The 12,034-nt window shown below is 69.8% G+C and overlaps 2 protein-coding genes across 2 annotated transcripts; both read right to left on the bottom strand.

Moving 5' to 3' along the window:
• Nucleotides 1–2,542: 2,542 nt before the first annotated feature.
• On the bottom strand, nucleotides 2,543–6,587 carry H696_02543 (TKL protein kinase; the record flags this gene model as incomplete). Its single annotated transcript, XM_009496448.1, has 4 exons — nucleotides 2,543–2,733; nucleotides 2,861–3,632; nucleotides 3,768–3,874; nucleotides 3,974–6,587. The coding sequence occupies 4 exons, from the start codon at nucleotides 6,585–6,587 to the stop codon at nucleotides 2,543–2,545; spliced, it is 3,684 nt and encodes a 1,227-aa protein (XP_009494723.1).
• Nucleotides 6,588–6,653: 66 nt separating this feature from the next.
• H696_02542 (hypothetical protein) lies at nucleotides 6,654–10,807 on the bottom strand (the record flags this gene model as incomplete). The annotated part of the gene is made up of 2 exons (XM_009496447.1): nucleotides 6,654–9,247; nucleotides 9,463–10,807. 2 exons carry the CDS (start codon nucleotides 10,805–10,807, stop codon nucleotides 6,654–6,656), a joined length of 3,939 nt encoding a protein of 1,312 aa, XP_009494722.1.
• Between the last annotated feature and the right edge of the window lie 1,227 nt (nucleotides 10,808–12,034).

Genomic DNA, 12,034 nt, shown 5'->3' with positions numbered 1-12,034 from the left:
CCCACCGCCCCCACTCGGCTCAACACCAATCCGGGACAATGGGCAAGCGTCCCTCCCGCAAGCTGGGCCCCTGGATGATACACAAAAAAGCCCCCTCCCAAGCACTTGTGGGCCCGTGCTCAGGCACCCGCCCATCGACTGGAGCCCACGCCCCTGGACGAGCCAGCCCAGACACCAGCACGCCCCCCGCCCGGGCGCGACAGTCGCACTGCGCCTCGGCAGTGACAGGTCCACAGCCGGGACCCACACTTTGGACGAGCCGGGCCGGCCGGCCACGCGGCCAGTGCACCGCCCGCCCCCTCGGGCCCCGGGATTCGGCCCGAGCAGAACGGCGCCTCGGGCCCGGCTCGGCACCATCCATCCGGCAGTGAGGAACAGCCGGACCGGCCCCCCCGGCGGCCACCTCCAGTTGGATCCCCCCCCCCCCCTCCCGCCGTCGGCCCTGACTCGCGCCGTGGTGGAAGGGCGTCTACCTGCCGGCTGACATTTGCGTGCAGGATGGCGAGTCTGCCCAGCCAGCCGTGAGAGGCCCCTTCCGGCCAAGTCGCCCTCGTCCTGCGGCCGGTGCTCCGGCCTTCCGAGCACCATGTGCCCAATCTACCCGGCGGCCGCTCCGCGCCAGGCGCCTGCATCGATCTGCCCACTGGCTGATCCCCCCCCCCCCCCCTGGGCACGCAGAGTACCGCCCTCCGCTCCGGGTACCACCGTGACCCGGTGCGTCCGAGATCTTGGCCGCCAGGAGGTCCTGCCCGAGGCGGTCCTGGCTCGACCGGGCGCGCCGTGTATGTGCATCCTCCGCGGCCCTGCGTGCCCTTTGCACCGGCGCGCAGGGGGGGGGGGGGGAGGAGCCGGGCGCGGCTCCGCGAGGCACTGCGAGACCACCGAGCCCGTGTGGCGCTCGCCCAGGAGAGTTTCGCCGGATGACGCCGAAATGCCCTTCCCCGAGGCCCTGCATCCTGGCCGCGGACGGCGCTTGTGTGGCCAACTGCCCAGCTCCTGGCATCTCCCGCCCGAGAGACACCCCCCGGCGCGCGGCATGCCCATGGACACTGCGCCGTCCAGCCCAAGCCCGGACTGGCTCCCGCATGTGGAGGCATGCCGTGCCGCCTGCCCGGCAGAACCCCGCGCCCCATGCCCCAAGCCCGCCGGCACATCCCATGCATCCACCTGGCCACCCGACTGGGTCCTGGCGCCTGGGCGGCAGCTGCCACTCGAGCGGGCCCAGCCTCGCCAGCATCCCTGTTCGGCCTCCCAAGGGACCGACCCTGACGGAGCGGTCGAACACCTTGTCCCCGGTGGCCGGGCCACCGCCGGGACCACGGCCGGCACCCGGTGCCCATGCTCCAAGGGCCGAACGCCAACTCCCGGCCCCGGGCCACCGGCCCGCGCCCCGGCCCGGCGGGCACATCGGCGCAGCTCGGCTGTCCGCCGCCCGCCGCCACGGCCCGGCCTCCACCTTTTGCCAGTGGCCCCCATGCGGGGCACCCTCTCCGGGCCGCGGGCCCGGCCCTAACCAAAACGCCGGGCTGCTGCTTCACCCCTGGCGCCCGGAGCCACGTGGGTCTGCCATGTTCGCGCCCCGCCTCCCCTTTCGGGTGCATCCCGATGTCCCAAGCGAGCTTCGCCAATCAGGGGCACCCTCGCAGCCAGACGGCCAGGCGTGCTCCCTTGCATTCGGTCCTGGAAGGCCCGGAGGGCGACCCCGGCAGATGTCCTCCTCGGCGGCCGGCAAGGGGCACCCGGCCAACGGTCCCTTCTCATCCGACTCATGCGGAGCCAGGAAATGGGGGCCCGTGTCGCTCAGGGCCCCGGACCCGATGGCGCCCGGCACAGGCAAATCCACGCCCCCTCCCCGAGGTGTCCTGACGCCTCCAAGGCCCGGCGCCCCTTGCGCATCCAGGGGGCAAGGCACCTTTTTTAGCCTGCATCGCGCAGGGCGAGGCGCCACCGGCACAAGGGGACACCTCGCGAGCCCATGTGCCCCTGGCACAGCCAGGAATGGAACTGCCGCGCCCGGCGGGCCTCCGAGGGAGCGGGCAGCTCGCATCGCGCCGAAGATGCCCTGCTCATTGCCATCCGCCCATACCCCACCCGATCTGGATGCGGGATCCGCGGCAAAGACCCCAGACCGATGGGTTCCCCCATGCCCACCCCCAAGGGGAATACCCCTCGAAAGGGCGAGCCGCATCGAGTGGCGCCTCGCTTTGCCGAGCACCGAGCTCGCTCCGCTGCCACCTCCCATGCATGGCACCCGGGCCGGCGGTCGGCCTGGCAATCGCAAACAACCATGCGTGGACACGCGACCTGCCGTCCACAACCCAGGGCTCAAAGGTACACGACAGGGGGAAACCGGGCACGCCCCCCGCCCCCCCCCCCTGCTAGGAAAGCTATCCCCGCGTGTCGACCCCACGCAGAGCACACTCCCCTGGCCGGGGCCCGTGGCCTCCCTTTGGACGCGTCACTCGCGCGCATGTGCCCGCAAGACACATATGAGAGCCCGAGAGGGGGAGGGCAGCCGCAGAGAGAAGCTCACAAGTGTCATTTACTCCGACGAGGCATTCGAGGCCGCGATACACGCCATGGCCAGCTTCTGCCGGAGGGCCACCACCGGAGGCCGGCTGTGCGGCTCGCCGTCCCACGCCATCGCCAGCAGGTCGGCCAGGGGACCGGAGAAGGAAACAGCCGGACGCTCGCCCGCCAGCACGCTCGACGCAATGTCCTCGAAGCCCATGCCTGGCCGAGCCGCGCACAGCACCCCCCACCCACCCGGGCCCGGAAGCAGGCGTGTTAGAGCATACAGACGAGTCCGCCCGGCCAGGGGAAGGAGGGAAAGAAAAAAAAAGCCCCCGGGCATACGCACCGGCCCACGGCAGACGGCGAGTCAGGCACTCCCACAGCATGATGGCCGCACTGTAGACATCGGCCATCAGGAAGAGCGCAGGGTCCATGGAGCGCTTGTGGCGGAAGGCCGCCAGGACCTCCGGCCCGGCATACCGTGCGGTCAGCGCATTCAGCTCCGGCGCCCGGCTCACGAGGGCCGACATCCGGTTGGCATTCAGGTTCCGGCTGGTGCCCAGGTCCCTGAGGGCCGCCCGCCACCCGGCCCCGGGCCCCGGGCTGATGAAGACATTCCCCGGCTTCAGGTCGCAGTGCGCCACCCCGGCCAGGTGCATGGCCTCCAGCCCGGAGGCCCACTGCTGGCAGATGTCCAGCAGGCTGGCCTCGGCCAGCGGCACCTCCGAGTGCAGCAGCTCCCGGAGATCCGTCTCGAAGCACTCCATCACGATGGCCGGCGGCTGCTCGCTGTACCCATACAGCCGGACCACATTCGGCGCCTCGCGCAGCAGCCACATCAGTGCCACCTCCCCCTGGAAGAGGGCATGCTGTGCAGGTCGCATCCGGGCCACCTTCATCTGCTTGATGGCCACCGTGCCCGTGCAGCCCAGACGCTCGCCGATGCCGGGCCCGACGACCCGCGCGGCGAACACCGACGCCTGGGTCCCGGCCCCGAGCGGGTCCCCCCCGATCGGGGCAAAGTCCTGCGCCACATTCACCAAAATGCTCCCGGGAAGCGACAGCTCCACGATCGTGTTCATCATGGTCGAGTCGTCGTCCAGGGCGTCGAGGTTTTCCTGCGTGCGTCCGATGGGCAAGCGGCAAAGAGGCCGGTCAGTGTCACCACAACCCGCCAAGGGGGCCGACGGGGGGGGGGGGGGGGGGGTAAACGCAAGGCAGCGAGCCAGGCCGAGGCCCTGGCCCGGTCGTACCTTGGCGCGGGCGCCTCGCCGGCGGCGCAGTCGCACAAAGAGAAATACCACCAGCAGCGCCAGCAGCACCAGCAGCAGCAGGCCCAGACCGAGGCCCAGGGCCAGGGCTTCGGGGAGGGGGGAGGGGAAGGCATCAAGTCAGTGGCCGATCAAGAAACAACAGGGCCAATGAAATCCCCCAGCCCACTTGCCCAAGCGGCACATACCCACCCGCCGACCGGACCACCCACCAGCCAGACAGTCCTCGGCGTCGGGCCCGGTGCAGGCCTCGCACCGGGCGTGACAGGCCATGCATGCCGGCGGGGCGGCCTCCCTATCGGCGAAGAACCCGGCCGCCGGGCAGTCGGCCACACACGCGCCATCCGCTCCCCGGAGGAAGGACTCATCGCACCAAGTGCACACCACTCCGGCCGGGCAGGCCGCCGCCCCGCCCGGCCGGAGGAGGCACCCACCCTGCGCAGCATACTCGCACCGCAGGCAGTCCCGCGGACAGGGCAGGCACACGCGCCCCGGCCCGGGGGTCAGCTCTGCCGGAGCCCGGCCCCTCTCGGGGCATTCGCTGGCGCAAACGCCGGCGTCCACATGCAGCCACAGTGACGCATCTCGGCACGAGGTGCACCGGGTCGCCTCGCCATCACACGTGTGGCAGGGACTCTCACATGGCGCACAGACGCCCGTGGCCTGCTGGAACTCCCCCTCCGGGCAGGTGTCCACACATTGGCCACTGGCGAAGGCCAGCACCGAGCCCGGCTCACATTCGTCGCAGGCCCCCCGGCAGCCGGGCTCAGCTCCATTGGCCATGGCCGTGCACCGGGCGCACTGCTCGCCGCAGGCCGCGCACGACCCCATGCAGGAGTAACGCCCCGCCGGGCAGTCGGCCACACACTGGCCCCGGTCTAGCAGCCCCGGATCCCGGCATGCAGTGCACCCCTTCGACCCGGGCCCGGTGCAGGTCAAGCACGACTCATGACACCGATGGCACGCTCCATGCGCGTCGCCATAATACCCGGCCAGGCAGGCGGACAGGCAGGCATTGTCATGGAGAAATCCGCCCGCATGGCAGCTCGTGCACTCGGTGCTCCGGGGCCCGGTGCATGAGGCACACGTCGCGTGGCACCGGAGGCAGGACATCGCCTCCGGGAAGGTCCCCACCGGGCAGGCCACCATGCACTGGCCATCATACAGCAGCCGGGTGGCCACCTCGCACGCGAGGCAGTGCTCCGGGCCATGCTTGCTGCATGTGGAACACGACTCATGGCACTGGTCGCACTGGCCGCCGAAGGGGAAGCTCCGGCCCGGGCACGCCTCGATGCATGCCCCCCCCGCCCGGAGCCAACCACGCGCGCACACCGAGCACATGGCCGCCCCGTCGGGGCAGCTGCTGCAATGGGCCCCACAGGCCACGCACCCGGAGGCGGTTTGGCTGCTGCCCAGGGGGCAGGCGTTGACGCACCGGCCGGTCGGGCCATCCGCCGGCAGGGCCTGCAAGCCCTCCCGGCATTCGGTGCACTCGTCCAGCCGGCGCCCGGAGCATGTCCGGCATGACGCATGGCAGGGCAGGCAGCGCCCGGCCACCGGGACGAAGCCCGGCGCACACTCAATTTGACACATGCCATCCTGCAGGACTTGGCCATTGGCCGGGCACTGCCAGCAGTCGCCATCGGACGGGCCGTTGCATGTCAGGCACGATGCGTCGCACGAGACGCACTGCTGTCCCACCGGGTCCCGGTACTTCCCCGGGTCGCAGGCCGGCACGCATGTCACCCATGGCCCCTCCGCCGGGACGGCATCCAGCCCCGGCGAACAGGCGGTGCACCGGCCGGCCCCGTCGCCCGCGCAGGTGTCGCATTCCAGCGCACACGGCTGGCATGTCATGGACTGGCCATCGCCGAAGGTCCCCGCCGGGCACTCCGCCACGCAAGCCCCCTGGTGAGTGAGGAAGAGCTCCTCCTCGCAGTCGATGCAAATGTCCCGGTCGCATGCTCGACAGCCGTCCGGGCAGGCGGTGCACATGCCGCTGCCCCCGGCCCCGGGCGCACCGTCGGCCCAGCGGAACCCCGGCGCACACGCCTGGCACCGGTTCGCGGCCCCGGTGCACAGATCGCACGACGCATGGCACTCCATGCACCGGCCGGCCTCGGCGAACAGCCCGGCCGGGCACACCCCCACGCACAGGGACTGCCCAATGGCACCCAGGAAGACCAGTGGCTCCTCGCACGTGCTGCAAGCCGAGGCACCCTCACACCTGGAGCAGGTCGCATCGCACGGAGCACACCGGCCGGTGGCCACATCGGCGAAGGCCCCCGCCGGGCAGGTGGCCGCACATCCGCCGGTCGATGTCACGAAGAACCCCTCCGCGCAAGTGTCACAGGCGGTGCTCCGGGCACAGGAGTCGCACTTTTCCGGGCACGCCGAGCACTCGACCGCCGACCGGGGAATCCACCCGTGACCCGGGGCACAGGAATCGCACTCGACCGCGCTGACACACGTTCCGCACTCGGTCGGGCAGGAGGCACACCGGCCGGACACCGCATCGGCAAACCGCCCCTCCGGGCACACCCCCACACAGGGCGACGCCACCTGAGCATCCGGGCTCAGGAAGTACCCCCCCGGCAGGCAGGCATCGCACGTCTGGGGGCCACTGCAAGAGGCGCACATGTCACCGCACTGGCGACATGCCCCATTGCCATCCGCGAAGTGCTGCTCCTGGCATCGGTCACATTTCGAAGCCTCCGAACAGGCCTGGCAGCCATCCCCGCAGACGGTGCACAACCCGCCCGACGACCAGTGCCCCTCCGGGCAGGCTTCCACACAGCTCATGCCACCCGCCTCGGGCATCAAATGCAGCCCGGCCTCGCAGGTGACGCACTGCCCGTCAACCGGCCACTACTTGTTCGGGCAATTTTCCACACAGCTGGCCCCCTCAGTGTGCCGGAGAAGAAGACCCCCCTGCACACAGGCCACGCAGGAATCAGCCACGCCGGCCATCGTGCAGAGACTGCACGTGTCGTGGCACGGCCCGCAGACGGCCCCCCCGGCGACAGGGCCCGTGCCACTCGGGCATGTGGCCGTACATGTGCCGGCCGGCGTCAGGAGCTTTCCGTTGGTGCATGCCAGGCACTGGCCATCATCCTGGCAGGAGGCGCACGAGGGGCCACAAAAGATGCACTTGCCCGCCGGCGGCGTTCCGGTTGGCGGTGCCCCGTCTTCCCACCGGTACCCCGTTCGACAGGCCAGGCAGTTGTCCGGGACCCCGACGCAGGCAGTGCATTCCGGCGCACAGGGCAGACACACCTGCATCACACTTTCAAACAGGAAGCCAGCCTCACAGGCGGAGCACTTGACGGCGTCTCGGCAGGCCGAGCACCCAGTCGGACAGGCGACACACTCGTCCATCGATCCATCGGGCCAGGTCCCAGCCGGGCAGTCCACGGCCCCGGAACACATGCCACCCGGCTGCAGGAACATCCCCGAGCCCAAGCAGCCGGTGCAAGCCCCGGCGCTGCCGGGGGCGGAGCACTCCCGACAGGACGCATGGCAGGACACGCACTGGCCGGCTTGCTGCTCGCCGGCCGGGGCCACGGCCATCCCCGAGGGGCATGCCGTGCATATGAAGGGCCCCACGCCGTCCGCGCTCGCACATGCCGCACAGCTACCATGACACAGGCAGGCCCCGGTCGCATCGGCAACCAGCCCCGCCGGACAGGCCGACAGGCAGACCCCCGGGGCCGAGGGCAGGAAGGCCGTGCACTTGGGCAGCACACAGTCCCCCGCGTCCGGGCCGGTGCACGTCTGACAGGACCCATGGCAAGCCAGGCACAGAGGCCCATACGTGCCAGACGGGCAGCTGTCGATGGCCATTTGCACCAGGAAACTCGTGGCGGGCAAGCCGCGATACACCAGCAACAGGTTGATGCTGGCCGGCCGGCCGGAGGGCAGCCGCGATGGCTGCCCAACCAGCTGCTCCACTCCCAGCGACTCGTGGCCAGTCTGTTCCAAGTCGGCCGGGTAGGGGGATATATGCCTTGGCCCTGGCCGACAGGCCAGCTCCCCGACGGGGCAGTGCAGCAGCATGACCCCCAAGAAGGCCGGATGCAGCACCACCAAGGCGCTGGGGTACTCCGGCAGCCCGGCAAGCCGAAGGGCCACCGCGTGGAAGGGCGCATTTCCGGTGACACCCGCCAGCGGACCCACGGGGGCCAGCAGCTCCGACGTCCCGGCAATGGCTCGGGTCCGGCCCTGGGGCTCCAGGCCCAGCGAGTAGTTCACCACGCCCCAGTGCCAGGTCCCCCCATGCGAGAGGACCCCAGTCACCAGGACATCCCCCGGGGGGAGGGGCCCCGAGCGCCGGGCCGCCCCGGCGTCCAGGTACACCGGCCGCCATGAGCCGGTCGGCTCGAAGGAGAAGCTCCCGGTCCCGCTGGCTCGGCTGCGGACCGTGCGGCCGCCATCGGCATGGCCCTCGGCATCGGGGGCACTTGCCCCGGCCGGCCGACCGGCCTCCGGGCAACCCCAAAGACACGTGGAACCCGAAGCCGGAGACATGCCCTCCGCCGGAAGCGGGTTGATGGGCTTGATCAGCAGCCCGTCAGCGGTCTTCAACCGGCTGTCCCCCACCCGCAGGAGGGCCCACGGCTGGGCAATCAACTGGGAACCACTCATCCGATAGACCCATGAAGCCGGCAGCCCGGTAAGCCGATCCACATGGGTCCCCATGCTGGGAATGTCCGAGGAAGAGGTGTCCGGGTCGGTGACCGTGACCAAGCTGCCCGCGGCATTGAGCTCGAAATGCTGATTGCCCACTGCCAGGACAGTCGGCGACAGTCGCCGCGGCGGGTTGGTCCCCGAGATGTTCGCCGGCCCGCTGGTCGATTGCACCTGCAGTTGGCACTCGTCCGCGGGCCCGGAGCCCGAGAGGACACATTGGAATACCACAGCGAGGATCTGGCCCCCGTGCATGCTCACCAGTGCCAGTCGCACCTCCCCCTGCGGAAGCACGACCGGTCCGAGTTCCAGCAGGGAGGTCGAAGAGCTCACGGGAAAGAAGGACCCGGAAATCCCCGTCACAGACACTGGGCCGCTTGTCGGGCTGGCCAGCAGCTGGTCCATGTCCAGGAAGCCCAGCGAACGGTCACTCAGCATCACCAACAGGGCCCCCGGCTCCGGGGCCTCCAGCGACGCATTCGACACGTACAGCTGATCGCCCTGCGCGTAGGCCCGGCTCCGGGTCAGCGACAGGATAGTCTGGCCATTGGCCAGGCTGGGCAGCTTCGTGAAGGCCACCGCCACCGGGGGCATGGTCGCCGGTCGGCACACCGCTCCCTCGGCCTGGAAGCCCGGTGAGCAGTCACTCACGCACCGAGTGACCGGCGGCCCGCCGCCATGGGCCGACCTTTCCAGCAAATACCCCTCGGCGCAGGCAACACACACCCCGGCCACGCAGGCCCGGCATCCGGCCCCGGGGCAGGGCAAACAGCGGTCTGGAGGATTACCATGTCCAAGGCAGTTAGCCACATGTGTGTGAGTGCATGCGCGTGCAAAGGAGGCCGAGCGAGGGCCAGAGCCGGAGGGCAAGGCAGGGAGAAAGCGAGAAAAGGAGCGAGAGAGGCAAGGAAGGGGAGAAAGGGAGGAGGAAGCCTCCCCGGCAAAAGCGATCATCAAGCCCGCGAGCAAGAGGCACACGGTCCGGACGCACATTGCTGCTTCGGTAGTGGCGCCCGGTAATAGCCGTCGGCGCAGCCGGCGCACAGCTCCGCCGACGAGGTCAAAGGCGAGTACACTCGCCCCGGGGCACACTCCCACTTGGCTTCGGTCGGGTGACACGCGATCGAGGGGTCGGCCCCGGCACAGCCGAGCAGCTCGCCCGGGGTGAAGGTTCGCATGCCGACCGCCAGTCGCCACTGCTCCGGGGGCTGTCCCGGCGCGCTGGCCCCATGGACCGGCACCAGCCCCATCCCCGTCAGGGTCATGGACGAGGGTCCGAGGACACGCTGCCACAACAAGCGCGTCGGGTGGTACACAACCCGCCACAGCGCACTCGTTCCCTGATGCAGATACAGGTACCCGGTGGGAAGTGTAGCGAGCGACACGCGTGGCACCAGCGACAGGTTGAGATTGTTCCGCGAGGTCGGTTGGAAGTTGGTGAGGACAGACTGCCAAGTACCATCATCCCCCAGTCCGAGGTAGATCAACAGCCGAGAGGCCGTGACCACGACCAAATCCACCCGGTCGGGATCGGCTGTCAGGTACCGCGTGGCTGCCAGCCGGAGGACCGCCTCATTGAGGGGAGTCGGGATCAATGTACCGTTGGGCAATAACCACGTCCACCCGGTGGCCGTGGCCAGGAAGAAGTGCCCCGGCAGCCCGGCCACGGCCCCGGTGGTGTCGATGGCCATGCCGCTCTTCTGGATCTCGCCCGGAACGAGGACCATCAAGCTAATGGTGTTGCCGTGCTTGACCAGGGCCCGGCCGGCGCTTGGCCCGGTGGCCGACGCCGCCAGTAAACTCGGATCCTGCCCCTCGGCGAAGGTGTGCTGAATGGTGTCGGCGTGCCAGGAGAAGCCCATCACCTTCCCGGACAGCCAGGCAAAGAGTGGCTCCCCCCCGCTCGGGGCCGCCATCGCCAGCATCGATGGGCTTGCCTCGAGCGGGATGTCGGCCAGGACAACCTTCCCGGAGGGGGTCTTGGAGAAGAAGCTGCCCAGACGCCGATCAAAGAAAAGATCCTCCTGCATAGCGGGCCCGTGAAACTGGCACCCGGTATTCTGGAGATGAATCTGCACCGGCGGCTCGGTCGGGTACAGGCGCTCGAAGGAGAGCCCGGCGACGGACACCGAGCCGTAGGGGGATGCCATGGCCAGGAGCGGCGGCATGTCGGCATCGTAATCACCGGCAATGGCGGCCTCGGCCCAGCCGCCCAGTGGCCGGATCCCTTGCAGCAGGGCTCCCACCAGCATCAGCACCAGGCACATGCGAAGGGAGGATGACCGGGCCTCCGGCGCGGGACCTGGCCCGGGCACGCGGCGCGCGGTCACCGCCATGCTGACGGCGGGCCACGGCACAAGGGCGAGGAGATACAGGAGGGAAGGAGAGGCTGGAGAGGGGGCGGCGGGGGGGGGGGGGGGGAGGGGAGCGAAAAGAAGATGCAGGGAGGAGAACGGCTGGCGTGGATGCCCCAGCGAGAGGCCCACCGGCCGCGCCACATTGAGGCCGGGGGCTCTTCGGGCCGGCCAGGTGCCCCACGCCGCCACCCTCCCCCCTCGGAAGAGCACACCCCTCTGCTCCCTCAAGGAAAACCGGCAGCATTCGTCTGGCAGGCGTGCGCACTGGCATGCCGGGCTCAATGGCAGGGGGGGAAGTTGGCGAAATAGTTTGTTGGGGAAGGGTCGGGGGAACGGGGCACCGGCCGAGCCAGAGGGGAGCACGAAAAGGGCAGGTCCCCCCCCCCCCCCCGCCCCCCGGCAGCGAGTGCCAATCGATGCCACATTCTCCGAGACAATAAAGGACCCGACAACATGGCATGCGCAACGGCCGAACGGGCCACGTGCATGCCGCCTATCGAGCGCGGTCTGGACCCCGGCCTTGCCCGATGGTGCCCGCTTGTGCGTGGGACAAGGCCGACCGTGTGAGCCCATCCGGGCTGTCGGCCCGCCCCCCATCTGGCGGCGGCGTGGGATTCACCGGGCCGACCGGGCCGGTCAGAGGAGCACATCATCCTCGGGCCAGTGTGCCTTGAACCGAGCCTCGTATGGGGTGCGAGAGGGATAAAGGGGGAGAGACAAAAAGAGACCATCATCATGCCGGAGAGAAAGAGAGAGAGAGAGAGAGAGAGAGAGAGAGAGAGAGCCAGCCTCAAGGCGTCTGCCGCCCGGCCCGCACCCCTGCCCCGGCAGGGGGGTCACGCACAGCACAGAACCAGGCTGCCCGCGCGCGTGTGGCATTCTTCGCTCGCTGCCGGCCTCCGTAATCACTCCGAATCAACCAGAGTGGTTCGACTGTCGGTGCGTTGTTTTAGGCTTTCCGTGCGGAACTCAGCATTGTGCAGGTGCCACGAATCACAACTACCGAGCCCCGCCCGGTGTCTGCCCTCTCGCCTTCCCCCTTGTGGTCGGTCTGCGCCTCCCGGCCAATGTCTCAGGGCACTGGGTGTCGATGCCCCCCCCCCCCCCCCCCCCCCCCCCCCAACAACCCCAAACCCACCCAAAAAGACCCACAACCAAAACACCAGCTATGCCCCCTTTGAGAACCGACCAGCCGGTGGGCTCCGC

This window comes from Fonticula alba (assembly GCF_000388065.1).
Source record: "Fonticula alba strain ATCC 38817 unplaced genomic scaffold supercont2.3, whole genome shotgun sequence".
Lineage (NCBI taxonomy): Eukaryota > Rotosphaerida > Fonticulaceae > Fonticula > Fonticula alba.
The sequence above is the reverse complement of the archived record's forward strand: the minus strand, read 5'-3'. Positions and strand labels throughout refer to the sequence as shown.